General features: G+C 29.8%; 1 protein-coding gene across 4 annotated transcripts in view; it reads right to left on the minus strand.

Moving 5' to 3' along the window:
- LOC118184229 (oxidation resistance protein 1-like) overlaps positions 1-18,681 on the minus strand; it is a 76,818-nt gene that overhangs the window by 25,045 nt on the left and 33,092 nt on the right. For 3 of the 4 annotated variants that reach the window (XM_085812804.1, XM_085812803.1, XM_085812802.1), the window contains exons 6-10: positions 17,254-17,445; positions 11,017-11,195; positions 5,649-6,368; positions 2,956-2,999; positions 2,662-2,821 (exon numbers count right to left, since the gene is read on the minus strand). In XM_085812804.1, the coding sequence (XP_085668930.1) occupies positions 2,662-2,821; positions 2,956-2,999; positions 5,649-6,368; positions 11,017-11,195; positions 17,254-17,445 (1,295 nt within the window). The remainder of the gene's footprint in view (positions 1-2,661; positions 2,822-2,955; positions 3,000-5,648; positions 6,369-11,016; positions 11,196-17,253; positions 17,446-18,681) is intronic. The other variant, XM_035353867.2, reaches the window with a different exon arrangement.

Genomic DNA, 18,681 nt, shown 5'->3' on the forward strand with positions numbered 1-18,681 from the left:
CATTATATGTCATGTTTCAGGGAAAATCTCTGAATTATACAACATATTTACAGTATATAAAACACCCATATTTGTGTACTAAAATTAATGAGGTATTTTATCTGCAATATCCTTGAACAACTATTTTCAATAACAAACCAGTTAAGAAACTCCACAAGCATGAAAAGTTATAAAACTTTATGTGTGTGTTGCACTGTTATTAAAAATAGCAGTATGTGAGTATTTTCTTGATTGAAACAGAAAATACTGATGAATATTTATATAGAAAATACAGACAACAGCTATCAAAGTATAAAATTTCAAATCTTCGTAAGAAAAGAAGGGTATGAAAAATTTTAAAATGTTTAAAATGAAACAGATATAAGATACACAATAATACAGAATAAGATTAATAAAAAATTGAATTTTCTTCTTTTATTTACTCAAAATTAGTTTCTTAATTTTCCATTACTTCAACACCTCTAGCAGTAAAACCATACATTACATTTCTTAAATATTTTTCATAAATATTCATTATTCATTGTTTTATTCATCTAAACTCTAAAACTTAATGCACCTTGACAAATATTTTCAATTTTTTTTAACCATAAAATTTAAAGTGAAATTTGAGATCATTCTTGGAAAACTTTCATTTTAGTGTCATCATTCAATCTGTATTACATCTGCTCCTCATTTTGTTTATTTAGTGCACTTAGCAATCATTATTAATATAGAGTTTCATACAAAAAATAAAAAGTAAAACTTCTAAATTTGAAAATATCAGACTTCTAACATTATGATATGAACAGTTCTTAAATACAAAAATTTTTAATCACATTACAATTTTTAAAAAACATTTTACATTTACAAAAATGAAATATTACTTTTAAAATATTTGTAATATAATAATACTAATCTGTGGTAGAAAGATTATAGCATCTGCATCAATATCAAAAAGTATTTTTGACATAAGCCTGCTTGGGAAAATAATGATTTTTTCGAAGTTCTAAGGCTTCCAAAAGAGTTTCATTCATGAAAATTTCATAGCATTTACAGATCTAATAAAATATATGACATCAAACACTATATTTAAAATTGTCAAATGAACTCATTTTTTATTCCAAGCATTAATATGTTTAGAAATACAGGATATGTGCAAGATATGTGGTTTAAAATTGACATGTAATTAATCCTGAAAATTGGTATACAGAAGAATGTTCTATACTTGAATGTTGAAATTCTGAAATCAAATGGAAAAGATAAAAATAATTTGCAAAAGGTACAAAATTTAATAAGGCTAAAAATTATTATTACTGTAGTTGCTTAGAATAAATTTTAAGGTATCCCCCCCCTCCTTACTGTATGTCTTCATAATATAATACCCATTCAGCCAGCAATAGGAAGGTCCTCAAAGAAAACACTGAAAAGTAGTGCCCAAATTAAAAGGTGGCAAAAAATAGTTAGTTGGATTACCTCCTCTCCAGTTGCCCTTTAAGAAGGGAAGTATGTAAGGTTTTTCCTCCCTTCTTACCATGTGCCTTCAGGGTGTAAAGTTAGCAATGGGAAGATCTGCAGTTTGAATCCTGGCAAGAGCACTGTACATTTTTCATGTGTCCTGCTCCAAAACAAACTTAACAACTCTATAAATTTGCCTCAAATTATCATTTAAGAACACCTGAACCTTATATATATATATAGGACAAGATAATTTAAATTATAAAAACATATTTCTTAATATCAAACTAAATAAAAATATTTACTTTTCTTGAGCAAAAAAGAATCTACTGCAACACAGAAGAAAATTAAACGACAATTTAATACTCTTATAGTAATGACAATTGGTCATCGACTTCAGAAAATTAAAACTTTAATTATGATACTTTTGTTTCCTAAATTCAAAATTTACTTTAGAGAAAGCATTATGGAGCTAAATTGCTCACAAATGTTTCTTTTAGAATTCAGGAAGTCTTCAAGAAAAAAGTTCCCGAATTCTAAAAGAAAAATTTTATAGGAAAAGACCAACTTTCATGGCTTAATTACAATACTTATAGCAATATCTAGAATTACAAGAATGATTCTATATTACAGAGAATCTGATTATAGATAAAGTAAATTCAAACCTTTTCCTGTTTTTTAACACTGTGAATGATATCTGTGACAATAAGCATTTTGATCAGCTTTGTGGTTCTATTTACATTATATAGTAATCTCAGGTCTATCACTGAAATGAAATAACTATGCACATGAAAAAGAATTGATATGTATAAAATTTTAGTAATAAAACATATGCCTGTCTTTAAGACAGGATATAGCCTTGCATTCAATTATTTAAGCTACTTGAAGTATGCAGCATAATACCTTGATTCTAATTTGGAGTCACATAACTATCTGCTAAGAAAATAATCTATATTTATTATCCTTGCAGAAATAGTTACGAATGCTACTAACATTCATAGGCGATTTTAAGTTTCTTAGTGGTCTTTAGTCTCTCCATAAAAAATATACAAAAATCCCTTTATAAACTATGTGCTTGTCCTAAGATACTCATTATAATAAATGTATGTATTCTGTGGTAACAACTGACATTACTAGTTAACCAAAGATGATAACACTTTGTATTCTGAGGCACATTAAAATAGTAGGAAATATATTTTATTTAATTACATGTAACTAATTTAATACCTGTCTTTAGGAATGCTAAACCAATATTCTGGCTTCATTTGCTGGCCAAAATGAACCACAGGACTAGTACGCTGCAGTGTTTTATCAATGGGTTCACCCATTCTTAAACATAAGTAGAGAGGTGTGTCACAGAATGATTTAGCTGGACGGGGTATCAATTCTGAAATTTTAATCATAAATCAATAAAATTCCAAAATATTTTGAATCAACTTTTAAAAGTTAAAAAACATATATTATAAATAACACAAATAATAATCTAAAATTACAGAAAGGCAAAAGAACAAAATTACAAACCCATATCTTCCTCCAAAACATCCAAATTGTGATAATTTGAGGGGCATGTAAAAATACAAATAAAAAGTGCTGACGTTACAACCAACAGCAATATAAATAATATACTAAAAATATTTCCAGATTTAGCTTGGTATCTTTTTCAGACAAATTAAATACATTAAAATAGACACAAATAATACTATGCGTTTTAGAATTAGTATCAATTATAAAAATAAATCAACATGCTTGTAACAATAATAGCAATATTCTCCATTAACAATACATGAAGTTAAGTGTTAATGTTTTGTTTTATTTCAAATGAACTATCATTCTCCATTAATTTAAAATGATCAGTTACAGTCTTTCTGTAATTGTGTAATCATTCATTGCCAAAATATGTACAGGCGGCTAGCTTAGAAATTTCAGTGTGATTCATTTAATCCAGCTAAAAACTCTTTTAAATTAGAAATCATTAATAATAATAAAGTAATCAGGTTTTGACAATGTGCAATTATTTTTAAGAAAAATATGTGAGTTACTGAGGTAATGACAATTTGAAGGAGCAATCTAGTATATGATTATCACCTTTTTTTTTTTTTGCTTCAATAACATATTAAAATATAATCATTACTGCAGATAAACAATTCTAGGCCATTTAAATATTATACAGTACAAAGTCGAAGATCCGGACTTGTCGAGACTTCGGCGATTCCGGATTTGGGATTTTTCTGGATATTACATCTTCAGATTAACACTTTACGATGCCATGTAGAAATTATAAAATTTAAAATGTGAAATCGTGATTTATGAAATAATTAAGCATTTATGATCTAAAGGGTAACAAAATTTACATAAAAAGCTTAATACAGTCAAAAGTCGTTAATTTAGACACCCATAATTCGGAATGATGTAACCTCAAAGCTAAAAACTTCACTCATTTTTTGCAGCAATTCCAGTATTTGTTTAATGGACATCGAAATGTACTTTCACTTTGTAGATCTTATTGCAGCTCCAGAATTAAAAACTGTTTTCAACATGATCGAAAGTTGGAACTTTAATTTTCATCAAATTGCTGCAATAAGAACAGCCTGCAAAAAAAAACTATCAATCCAGAAAGTTAAGAAACAGTGCAATCTACTATATTGGCTGAAATTCCTTGGAATCCGTAAAGCTTAACTTTAGCCTTGCTTAACAGCGTCCACTATTCATTATTGGTTATGTATCACGAGATTGGTGACAAAAGACAAAATGTTCAGCTAAATTTTGTCTTGCTTTTATTGTGCACTGAGACAATTAAGAATTGATTATATTAGTTTAGTTATTTATTATACTTACATCTATTTCTTGCACATCCTGAATGCTTATTTGAATCCTGAATAATAAATTCCCACATATACTTAAAGCTTACCGAGTGCCGCCGCTGAAACCACCTCATGCAGTCCCTGAGAGTCCTAAATGCTGCTACCAAGTGCTTCCCTAAGTTCTAAATTTTTGCAGACCCTACATTTTGGATCCCAGTGCTTTCCCTAAATTCTAAAAATATTTTCATCCTTCAATGCTTTTGCTCGGTGCTTCTCTAAATTCCAAAAAATCTTGTCTTCCCTAAATTCTGCCACCAGTTCTGAGTTTATGTGAAAAACAAATCAGTTATTCTTTATTTCAAATAGCACTAAATGTAATCTTTTGGCCTATGAGTATCATTAACAAAATCTATTTTTAGTGCATAGTAATTTTTGTTAATTTTTTCCTTCTCAAAATTTCTTAGCCCATTTAACTTAAATCTGTAATCATTACCAAGAGTAAGAATGTCAACATAAAAGGTTACCATACTCTTTGTAAAAATATAAAAAATTACTAATAAAAAAAAAATCATTGGGCATCGCTTCATGCCTCATTACTCAAGTGGTCATGTGTTGATAAACATGTGGTGATGAAAGTAAAATATAATAAATAATGATTCGCCAGGTTGGCGTCAGGGATATAAAATATAAGTAGATGCAAAATTAATGATGTTTTTATCTAGAATGTTTCAGTTTGAAATGTAGGCCAAGCAGATAGGCAGCTATGAAGCCAAATTATTGATCACACAAATTTATGCTAAATTACTGTTTTTTTCAATAAAAAAAAGTATTTATTTAGTGTTTTAGAGCCGAAGGGAAATTAAGAATTGGGACTCTACATATGTTTTATCTACAGGCGGAAAAAAAATCAAATGCGCATGCATAAAGCATTTAAAAAAAAAAAAGGCTCTTGGCAGTTTTGAGGTGCAGATTTTAGATCATTCCGGATATTGGACATCCGGATCTCGGACTTTGTACTGTATATAATAGATTTTTAGTGCTCATAAAACAGTCTTGAAATTGTCATAAAAATGAGATAAATTTAATTAATAATTCTATCTAAATGCGACTGGAGTCAGAGTATATAATTCCAGATACCATAAATTTTAATTTAAATCAATTTACTGAAAGAAATTTGTCAACTTAGTTTTTTACGCATAAAATTTTTGAAAGAAATTAAAAATAAATTTTCAGACAATATTTTTAATCCCCATATGTTTAATAAATGAATTCTGAAAGTCACTGAAACTTGAGATTTCTACACTTGTAAAATGATATTAAACACAATAAAAATATAAATTAATAGTAAAATCCAAGCTTCCTAAATTTAAATTATAATTTTAAATATAATAAAAAACATAAATTTAAAACTTACTGTCCACTGGAGCAAAGAGTTCTGGTTTTTCATCAACCATATTTACATATGTAGGACCACTCTGTTTAGGCTTTTCCATCTCTGATATGGATTTTACTGTTTTTTCAGCATTTGGAGATTTTACAGTGGGACTTTTGAGTTTAAAGTCTGGTAAAGAGGTAAAAGCAGGAAGAGACATTCGACGCCCACCATGAGGATTAGAAAATAGACCATCTGTAATTGATAACCTTTTAAGTCCTTTATGTAGTTTATGTTTAGTTTTCTCAAAATTAGACTTCTTTTTAGGGGAAATTGCATCAACAGTCAAAGTTAAATTATCATCATCTGATATAGATGCTTTTCTAGATCCTGGGGCATCATCTGATTCCAATGAAGAAGAAGCAGACAATGGAGGCTTTGTAGTTCTTTTAGAATCTTTTGTTTCTGCAGCTTCAGGTTCTGTAGACACAGAAATGTCAATATCTTCTACAACAAGTGCAGGTGATTCAGTTTCATCCTCCTCTTCAAAATCGGCATTTTCACAGATTTTTGACAGGCTATCTTGGAATGAATTACTAATCTTCATTCCAAGGTCTCCATGTCTTACACCAACTTCAGCAGAACTATATCGACGAGGAGGTTTGGATTTTTCATTTTTCGCTAGTTTTTCATTGTGAGATTTGCTCTTCCTCATTAAGACTTTTGTTGAATGATATACATCCACTTTTGACTCCCCTGTGCTAAAAAGAAGAAAAAGAAAAAAACTAAGATGATTTTCTAAATTCCTCATTATTGTTATATTAAAGAACATAGATGCAAGTTAATTTCAATTTGACCTTTGATGCTCAATTTCAAATACAAATTCATGCAAGCTGATGGACAATTAATTAATGTGTTTTTTCCCATAATAAAAATACATTATTCTGCATAAATGGAATACCGTGCCCTTGAACTTGCCTCTTTCGTCTTATAAAATGTGTCACACTATTTACTTGTAATGCCAAAAGTAATGCCAAAGGCCGAGTTGCCAATTATTAAAACAGAGAATCACTTAAAATATTAATGATTTTTAAAGCCTTTAAAATTAAGAAAAGAGCAAATTAAATCTATTTATACTATTTCAAATAATATAAAATTATATCTATTTGCAAAGTATGAATAAGATAATATTCTGTGTGAATTTTTAATTGTTTTATCTTTATTTGAGAGTAGCAGTTTCAATATAAGAAGTTTTGATGTATATGATTGCGAGCTGTACTCATAATATGCGAATTATATGATGCTTAATTAGGAAGCAGATGCTAAATTTAACGAGTCCAGTAACGATAATGACTCTCTTCAAAAACCACCATGGTGATCCCTGTGGTAAGCACTCTTCGCGAGTTCTCAAAGTTTGCTAAAATTGGCCAAACAAGTGATAATATAAAAAGATATGAGGAGAAGCAATTAAATGTGAAAAATAGGTCTATCTATGAGGTTTTGAGAAGTATTTAAAAAAAAACAATGGAATTATTTGATTTCTGTTTTATAATGCATAATGATAATTATTTTATTCTGTACACCACAACCAATACACAAACTTTGATTAAAAAATTAAAAAATTCAAATATAAAGCTAAATAAATGGAATTTATTTTCTATTCTTGCTGTTTTGCCAAATCATAAATTTTGCATTGGTGTGTTTTTCTTCTAATTTCAGTACGTATATGTCCACATGTAAAATATTCAAGGTAATATCTTAAAATATCTTTATAATTTAATGAGTACAGAGAAAAATACTTGAATTCACAAATTATGAATATAATGTTTAAAATGTAAGTTTATAATATTTAAGTGAATGTATATCTCATAATTATTATTTAAAATGGCAAACTGTACTTTTTAAAATAAAATATGTATACAAATGTAAAGGAAGTTTAAAAAATTTCTCTTTTAAATAAAATTAAAATGTTTTTAATCTATAGATGATTATATCCTATAATTTCCAGTTATGGTTTTTCATACAACGTAAGGAATCACTTAAAATATGTTATAATCCAAAGTAGCAACACTCTGGAAAGCATATTTTTTTTATTATTATTTGATAAATTAGGGTACTTCTTTAGCTCTGAACAAATTACTTCTTAAATAAAAAATGCTATTTAACTCTCCCTCGAATAAAAACATGTCAGTCATTTTATTTTTTAGGACAACTATTAATATTAACTAAAGCTGCCTCTGAACCTGTTCGTAACTTCAATTCAACTGGCCATTAAATTTAAAGACAGGTAATGAGAATACTGAAAGAGCAGATTAACAATGCATGATGACAGAACACTATGTGATTTGCTTAATCTCACTTAATGGTGTCGTTAAAAATGCCCTAAAAATGGCCTTACCTCCAGTTTAATCTATGCATCATCATAGAGCTATCTCATATACAGTTAAACAGATAGCAGTCAACTAGGACTACGGAGATGCTTCAGGAAAAAGAAAAAGAAAGTGTAATAGCAGTTTCCATTTCAAGGCAGTAAATTGTATCATTCATCATTTAACTGTGTACAGCCCTGGAAGAATGTCATCTTTTTACTATTTACCAGTACTGAATATTTTTTATGCTAGGGTGGCCAAATTCTGTGTCAGTTGGAGCAGCATGCTACAATTCAAGAAAGCTCAGAAGCCGCAATTAGATTTTTATGATTCACTAGTCTATATTTACATCGTTTTAAAAGTAGTAAAATAGGTTTCAAATAGCAAGAAATGTTTGAGGTAAATTAATCCGAACTTCCTGTGTTTTTATGCAATTAATGTAGCTATACATAAATATCAATGCATAATTCTTATTTCTCCAGTTTCAGATTTAAAAAAAAATATGTGGTACTCCTCTGTTATCAGGACAAGATTCATAAATGTAAGTATGAATGCATGTGTGAATGCATACATGAACACATAGAATGCATACATGAATGCATACATGAACACATATATTTCTCAAATATAAAACAATAAAATTAATAGAACGCAGCTCCTTCACTTAGAATACTATTTCTACCAGCTTCTTTGAAGCCATTCAAAATTATCTCATGTTTGGCTTCAATACCGTTAAATACGCGCACAAGCCAAGAAGCATGAATCGGTTTTAGTCGTGATATTCGCAAGTCCACAGATTCTTTTTCGTCTAGAAATTGAAGCTCATTAGAATATCACTCAATAAACGCTTGGACTTGCCATTTAGACGGGAACGGGGGTGATGAACTTTTTGGACAAAAGGAAGTTTCTTAAAATGCTTTATGCAAAAGATGTACTTTTGGAATTTTTACTTTGTACTTTGTAAAGATGTACTTTCTCAACTTTACTTAGATACTTTAGAAATTTTTCAACTTTCAGTTCTGTTCATATAAAATTTGTGAAATTTTCAACTCGCAAAATCACCAATATATTAATTTTCGCGAAAATAAAGGTCCTTACAGCAATCGGCACGGTGCATTTTCTTGAAATCCGAACTGATATATTTTCCTTATCTTTTTATTATTTTTAATTACCTAATTATTTTTAATATCAAGCTGATTTAAAACTAACTTCCAAATTAACTAGATAATTCTGAATACAAATAAACTACTATTAACATTCTCGTTACGTATCTCGTAATTTCCATAGGCAACATGGAAGTAGAAAATTTGTGCAACCTGCGATTTTTTCTGCCTATTTAACTGTGCAATCCACTCTTTTCCCACCTATCATTCCATTTCAGCTTTTGTGTGACGTTTAATTATTTATTCAGATCTGGGTTAACAGATGGAGTTAGTTATCCATATTTCTGTGAAATATATAAAGATTGCTAGGTAGGACTCGAGCCTTGTTTCGAAGTTTATCATATTAAACTTCATTTCTAATACATGTTTTGTAAGTATTTTGCATATTTTCATTAGTATATATGTTTTACCTTTGCAGTTCATAAAATAAATCATAACTTAACCAAGATTAATTTTCAAAATTTTGCTTTTATATGATTATTCTTCAGTTTCGATTTTAATACAACCTTTTATTTTACAATCTAATTCCATATTGAAAAAAAGATTCTTTTACAACATTTTTGTTTATTTTTAACTCTAAAATATATATTTGAAATATGAAATATGTATATTTGAAATATGTAATAAAAATAACACAATTTTTTAACCTATTTTGATAAAAAAAAATTACATTGAGAGGGTTAATGAGTCTAGGAATGTTTTGAGCTACTCATGCTGTGATATATAATTACAATAAAACAGACTGAAAACATCATCCCATCATTTGTTTTACCTTCGTAAAAAGTTTGACTGACTGTTTCTTTAAAATTAAGCAAAACAGCAAGCTTGATCTGCAGTACGATTTTTAATAAAATTCTACCAGTTTCAAGGACAATCAGACAAATCCCTCTTCTTCCAAAAAAAAAAAAAAATATTTGGCTTGAGTTGGAAAATAGAAGCAATAACCATTTCTATACCAAAAAGAAATAAGAACAGCATATGAAGCCTAATTATAGTAATATGTATATATCAAAGAAAATAATAATCAAATGTGAAAGACAGATTTTTTCCCTTCAACAAGACAAAATTTTGTACTTCTGGAGGATTGTATAACCTTGGGGCCTATCTTCTTCCCATTCTCGGCATCCATTAATATAGGACAATTTGATAATTACAGCATAAACAATTGGCATTTTGTACAGTGCACAGAAAACATTTGAGATATATCATACTACTTACTTCTAGCACTCTACTGAAGAAAAATGAGATTTATATGTAATTTTTTTACATTCTATAATTTTTTTTTTTTAATTTTGTGATGCGAATTAAGCCCATTTTGTGTCTCAGTTTGTGCAGAGAATAAAACTTTTCGGTTTTACATTAATTAATTATTCTGTGCTTTTTCTAAGTATTTTTGCTGTACAAAGTCTTACATCCACCAACTAGCAATGATTTCCTTTGAAGTAGTAAAATAAACTTCTTCATAGAATATTTCTTGCCATTCTCTGTCTAGTATAGGCACAGATTTCAATTTACTAACAAGGTTTTGAAGGTGAAAATAGCAAAAAATTATGAAATTTTAATTACAACCAAACTGTATTTCATACTCTGAATTAAATAGTTTAAGTACACTCAATTTTAATACAATTAATAGATTTAAAGCTAAATATTTAGTGATTTAATAAGGAAAAATTAATACAGCAAATATTTTTAAAAAATTAAGGAAGCATTTAAAGAACTTTGCAACTTTATAAATATACAAATACTAATCAGATGTTTTTATGCTATTATTTTCATGCTGCATTATACAAACACAAATACTATTGATGTTTTGTGCTGTTAATAATAATTCAGTTACAACAACATTTCAATATTAGAACAAAGATTTCAGTTCTAACCTGGTATCTTTGGTCCTCATACGAAAAATGTCTGTATACAGTGCAGCCCTCACAATGCAATTCATAGGTGCATCAACCCCATACTTTTCCAATCCATATTCTATAACCAAAGGATCCGAAACATTTGGGTCAAATATTATATGATTAGTGGTCACAATTAATACACCATTAACCACTCCCTAAAATGCAATATGATAAAAACTTCATTAAAAATCTGAACATAGGTTTTACTTCAAAACATGATTAAAAGAATAATTTGAGAAAAAAAGATTGGACTAATTTCATTTTAAAGTAATGTTACATGCACTTTAAAAAAAATAAATAAATAAGTACTATGAATTAAACTCGTATTCATCTATGATTTCCTTTGAAAAGGAGGACAAACAATATTGACTTTGTAATCATTCATCTTCACTGCATTAAAAAAGTCTTTACTAGATTTTGGTGCAACAGCTTCAAGAAAATTTACATTTCATTAGTGTTCTCTTTTAGAACTAATAAATTTCTCAATATTTCTTGGAAAAATATTATTGCTTAAATATGTTTATTATATATATAGAGAGAGAGAAAGAGAGAGAGTGGCTCTGAATTCGACCAACAAATCCAGACAGTTGAAAGTAGGCATCAAGAGGATAAATAATTGCCATAGAACATGGGATCATAAACTATGTTTAGCGGGAGAAAATCGCAAAAATAGATAACTATTTTTAAAATACGGTATTTTATTAATAAAGGGTATGACATTGAATGGAACAAAAAAGGCCAATAATAAGTAGAAAAACATTTATTTGACATAAAGCAGGATTACAGTGGATCACAATTCAAAATGAGAAAGGAGACGACGAGACTGTTTTACAGGAACCATTCAATGATGTGGCTGCAAAGATAACTGTATGGCCAACACTGATGAACAAAGGATTACCAGACACATTCAAACATACCCAGTGTGCTGACAATGTCTGCTGAAATGATAACAATCCATGCCATCAGATCCTCCAGTGTAACCACAGGTATCTGATATACAAGTGATTTCAGGCAGCCAGAAGAAGAAGAAGAAATCCAAAGGATCGAGGTCTGGGTAGAGTGAAGGCCAAGGTACTTCCACATCCAATCCCCCTCTTGGGATATGTAGCATTCAGGATATTATTGCCCACAGTTGCAAAATGTGTTGATGTATCATTATGCATGAACAACATGCTTTAGCACACAGTGGCTGGTATTCCCTGCATCAAATATGGGAAGACATATTTGTTGTTTGACTTCTGAATTAGTATGGGAAGACATGCTGTAGGAAAACAAGGTAATTTATGACACTCAGGCGTTCAGGCAGAAGATACAGTCCCAACACATGATCTCCGAGAATCCCTGGCTAGAAGTTAATACCAAACTTCTGTTGCACTTTTGACAAAAACACTCCTATGGTAATTTTTGGATGACCACATATGTGCATTGTGAACATTAGCCACGCCTTCCCTCGTAATACAGGCTTCATTTGAGAATAAAACAGTGGTGGGGAACTGTGGAATTATTCTGTGTGGCATCAAGTACCCAGCACATAAACTCTACTCAAATGGAGTAGTTGGACATCACCTAGTGTTAAACCTTCTGCACATGAAAGGCATGTTCTGCACACAGAGCCTTCCACACTATTTTATGACAAATACACAATTTAGCTAAAACCAATCATGTACTGGTTGATTGCAAAATGGCAAACCGTTGTGTTATTCAGTTTTCTGTTTCAGGTGTGTGTGTACTGTGTTCTTGTCCTGCATTGAGCCATCATTTGGGAGGATCCTGTCTCCCACAGCCATTGATCGATGTTTGTGAAGGTGGTATGGTGCACATCTCCTTTTTGGATATTGCCCTAGGCATTCACCGCCATCTGCTTGAGCAAGTGGCAATGGTTTTTTCTTTCAGATGCATATCCACATATTTCTCGTCCGTGTAATCTGACATGTCGTTTCCATAAACACCTGTGAATCCTGCAATGCCCACTAATGAATACTTGCTTGCTGCTTTTATTTTCCCCATACGCATAGGAAATTTGCATACAAGAAGGTTTCTTCTTCTTGACTGCTACATTTATTTTTCCCATATGCATTGGATATTTGCATATGAAAAGGTTTTTTTCTTCTCGACCATAGTGCTCCTAAAATCTTTGCATTTGTTTGCCCCACTCTCTTTGTTAAGTGAACTATCACCTTGACGTCTATTTTTGCAATTGTCACCCACTAAATGTTGTTTGCAAACCACATCCTATGATAATTTGTCTTTCTCTTGATGCCTACCAACATCCCTCTGAATTTGACAGTCGAATTCAGAAACACCTTATATAATATATACATACATGTGAACAATAGTAGAAATTTCAGAATTGAGGTTTTTAATTATTAAAGTCTTGCAGTATGCTGTAAAATAATTATATAATACAGAGATGGTGGCCAACAAGCTAGCAGGAAGAAACAACATTCAAACAAACAAACAAAATTGAAACAAAAAAAAAAAAAAAAACATTGCATTAAATGTTTCTTGGATTAAGAATGTTTGTTATAATTTTTACTTTCAGATTTATTGCAAATTGACTACAAGTTATAATTTACCTTAATTAATCATCATATAATGATCTAAAATGTAGCTGACCTAACTATATTGCTGCTTGCTGGTTCTCTTCTGACCATAAAGTAATGTAATGTAAATGCAAAAAATTTTAATTCTTTGGAACAGGCATAACTAACATGACAAGCTATTTGCAGCTACAAATGTCAATTAAAATAAAAATTATCACTTAAATCTACTATGACTGCATCTATACGACTTCAAATATTTATAACTATAAATTAACATCTACATAATCACCTTTCTCCAATATTACATATTTTAAATATATATACAGTCAAAAGTCTTTAATCTGGACTCATCGGGACTTTGGCGATTCCGGATTATCGGTTTTTCCGGATTATAGATCATCAGTTTAAATCTGGTAAGATGGCATGCAGAAATTAAAAATTAAAAATATGAAACCGTAATTTATGAAATAAAGAGCAATTATGATCTAAAGGGTATCAGAATTTGCAAACAAAAGCTTAATATTTATTTGTTTACTTTATTAAACATTTCTTTCAACGCGCGCATGCGTAAAGCATACATTACGCATAGTCGAAATTAGAAAATTGCAACCAGAAAACCATTTGATGTGTATTCGTGATATTTATAATGACGAGGAATTTGATTTAAATCATATCAAAGACGAAGTCTATAGAGATGAAATACTACATTTAGTAAGGAATAAGCCGAAGAAAATAAAAACATCTGCCCTGAAGATAAGGTGTGCTGAAGATAGTGCTGACAGATCAACTTCCAGTTCATTGCGTGCCACCTCATATTATATTTTTAAAAATGACTCGCAAAGAAATAACAGAACTATATTCATTCAGAAAAAAACATAGTTTGTACTACACTAAGGTGGCCAGACGTCCAGCTTTTGGCGGAACAGTCCCGATTTTTAACAATTTGTCCCGTGGCATTTTTAAAATGTCCCGGTTTTTGGAAAGAATGCACTACAAGCTAGGGAACGTCGGGAGAATACGGTTTTTTTCGGCGGCCATGTGGCTACTTCGCCAGGATATGAGTCTTGTACTATTTTTTTAATTTTATAATGTTAAATTTTAATAATAACAAATAATTGTTGACATTTGATTATCGAAAACTGCTTATAAAAGTTCACATTGTTGATCAGTTGTTAGAATTGGACCACCATTGCTTGGACTTAATGGCATTTTTTGGTAATGGCAATGATGAAAACATTTTGCAACTGTCTCTCAGATGATACACATCGTACTGTGTGCTAGTGCTAGTTAAACAAGTGATGTCAACAAATCAGCTATTCAGGCAATTTAGGTATGTAATCTATTTATTTATTTCATAAGCACATAAATTTTCTTGAATTTAGCAGAGAGTACTCTTACTATTTATATTTTAAAGTGGCGGCAAAAGGTCTAGCGTCGGCCTTGAAAGTGATGCTTATACTTACGTTACGGCAAATTCAGAGAAAAATAATACAAGTTAGTATTGTTATTATTTAAAAAGAAATATAGGATTAAAATTTAAATAATTTTGAAAATATAGTTACTTTATAATAAACAAATTAATTTAATTTTTAAACTAAGAATAAAATTTGTTCATGTAATTATGTACCTATTTACTGTGTTTTTAAGCAATATATATAGATAAAAATTTATAATTAAATTTAAAATAAATTACTTCTTTAGATTTTTAACATAATGAGTAAAAACAGAAGATGCAAATTCAAAGATGATCTAAGAAGTGAATTTCCTTTTGTCAAAAAAACTAAAAGCGATTATGTGCTAAATATGAGAAATGAAATGGTGAATTTTCTATTTCGCCTGGCTGGAAGAATGATATTTCAAAGCACTCGGAGACACAGAAACATAAAAGATATTTAAATACTACTGCAATTTCCTCCAAAATGCAGGAATTCTTTCAGAAAACAATTTATGGAGACGAAGAAATTAAATTAGCATTAGCAGAAGGACTTATGTCTTCTCATACTAATAATCAAAATCACTCCTTCAGATCTTGTACATCAGAAGTTGTTCAAAAGTTATTCAACAAAAAACAACAGCAATCTACTAAAAGAATTCACTCAAATGAGAAATATGCCAAAGAATAAAATAATACTATATGTAATTTTTTAATGTATTATATTTGTAAATTGTACTTACATTGAAATTTAAAAAGGTACACAAGGTAAATACTATTTTTATGTTCTATGAAAATTTGTTTTGCTTCATATAGACCACATTTTTAATAAAGATTCCCCCTCCCCCCGATAAATGGTGTCTCGCTTTAACAATTTTAAAATCTGGCCACCTTATACTACTCATAGTGCTACTAAGTTACAATGACTTAAAGTGAGCAAGCAGTGGATATTAATTATGTGTAATTTTCAACCATGCAGAGTACATTCTCCCCTTCACTATAATTTTTAATACTTTTTGTTGCATCAGTGTCTAAATTTAAACTGCTATGTCTGATTCAAAATCTGTAGTCTTCAAGCAGTACGTAAATTACATAAATTGCCACTTTATTGCATTATTGCTAACGCATCCACTTTTGGCTTTAACAGTGAAATTTCTTTAATTCCTGTATATATAATTTTGTAACCATTATTCACATGTGCTACTGAACTACCTTAGAATAGCTTGTTACATTTAATAGATATACATCATATTACCTCAAATTTAAGTCACATTTTTTATCAAATTTTTAAGACAATAATTATGAATTTTAATAATTATGAATGTTGCTAAAATTCAAAGTAAATATTTTTAAAATATATTTCTGCTGATCTCCTATGATCTTGGAAAGATATCCCTGAAGAAACTATCAAAAAATCTTTTCTACAATGCTGATTTACTAATTTAAAATGGCATGAAAGATGATGTACTCTGGTGCAATAATGAAGCTGAGAATTTAAGTTCTGAAAGTGAAATTGTCAACAGTGAATAATATGTTTGAAGAAAAGTCTCAATAAATTAGGTAGCTTTATATATATATATATACATATATATATATATAATCACACTTATTTAAGTAAATAAAAATGTTTCTTATTTTTCAGTCCTATTACAAAATCATTTTTATTTTCCCAGTTTTGAAAATTCAGTAAAATATTAAAGACCCCTACTGCAAATGTGATAGGCACAGGTTCCGCGGTTTTCTAATAAGTAATACTCTACACCATGCAACTAAACTGCAAGTTATACAAATCCAAGTCTGAAAAAAAAAATCTTTCAAAATGCAATGCAACTTCACTGAGATTATGAATACTCAAGCATAAATAATGAACATTAAAAGCATGCTGGGATTGACTGAATTTCAATTAAAAAATTGAATTTTTTTAGAAGGTTAATATGTAATAATAATAATTATGACAATCTCCATTATAAATTAAATAAGGTATTAATTCTCTTAAATTACTGCTCTAATTTATTTATACAGCTGACTAAATTTCACCTGATCAAAAGATATTTGTACTATTTTAAAAGATCAATTCATTATTTTCAAAACGATGCATTTTAAAAATTATTTGACACTTTGGATAAGAAACAAAACTTTCAATTTCAGCATTTTTTTTTTAATCCTTTTTCCAAGGAGGAAAAAAGAAAGTTAGAAGGGGAAAAAAGACAAAAGACTTGAATATTTAAAGACACATACTTCACCATCTGTCACATATTTTGAATTAATTCGAAGAGATTCTTTTGACGATTCTTCCACAGGTTTCACTTCAGATTCAGTTTTAGTCTGAACATCGGCTTGTAAACCTTTCTCTTCCTTACTACTTGAAGAAGCATCAGGTACTCTTTCAACATGACCTGGTTTTGGACTACTTTGCTCAGAAGATGCATTCTGTAAGTTAAATAAATTAGCATAATTATAAATTAGCAAAAAATTACAGTGATACAGTCTAAATTTATTTCCCCAAAAGCAAGTAATAATTCCTTCTGCATGCATTTCAAAGAAAATTTGAGAAAGCATCTTTCAACTTTTTGTTGCAACTATTTTGTCCCAAATCATTTATTTAAATATCATACACTGATTTCAACATGCAATTAAATTCCAATCACCAGACTGAAAAATCAAATGTATTTAATTTTTGTCATAAAATTTATGAACCTTTAATTGTCAAATTCATACATGGCCTGACATTTGTGAATATTTTATACAGTAATACCTGCAAGAAATCCTGAAATTCGGTAAATACAAATATAACTTTTATTTGACATTTTAGTAAAATTGTCCAGGTCCTTCAAGGGTTGAAATATTTTATTTGTTTTTTTCCCACAAGAAAATATTGGGTCATCCAAAAAGTTAAAAAGTTCTGTGTATTTCTGATTATAAATACAAAGCGGTACAAAAACATAGAAAACTTTCACTGAATCACATAAACACCATTTTTATCTTTTGGCTATTTCTCAAGCAGCAGATATTTTTTTTTTTTTTTAAAGTTATTAGGTTTATTTTAGGTTTATTTGTAAAGAAATTGCCAAAATGCTGTTTGACAGTTTCCAAATAAGTGAATTTTTCACCGGTCAGAATTCTGAAGTTACCCGAAGAGATGGAAATCTAAGAAGGCAAGGTTTTCTACATATAGAAGGCGACACAAAGCATCTCAGTCACACTTAGTAAGGTTTTGTCTCACATTTGGGCTGAGCATTGTCATGATGAAAGACAATGCCCAAATGGGATAGTGGTTAGTGACTCTGACTACCATTCAAAAGTGCCCAGATTCAAATCCTGGAGAAGGAATGGATGTTTGTAAATGTAGTGTCTTTAAGGCATGAAGGCACGCACTCTAAACATATGACTAGTCAAAATTCCTCTCATGTGGTTTGGTGGCAGGTAAAGAGAGTTAGGAGACCTTTGGACCCTTCGGATGTTTTCTCAAAATTGGGGTGGAACTGGGCAAAATCATACTGTCACCTATATGGTGCCCAAAGTTCTTGCCAACAACAGATGCAATCTTGTACTGTTTGCAATGATAAATTTCACGGGCTTCTTCTGCTGATGAGGAACTTCCTTCGATTTCTGCTTTAAAAACTGCCATTTGGGAAAAATATTTTTTTTCAAATTTACTATCTGATT

Source organism: Stegodyphus dumicola, chromosome 3 (genome assembly GCF_044657685.1).
Source record: "Stegodyphus dumicola isolate Sdum_Otavi_A_Nest chromosome 3, ASM4465768v1".
NCBI lineage: Eukaryota > Metazoa > Arthropoda > Arachnida > Araneae > Eresidae > Stegodyphus > Stegodyphus dumicola.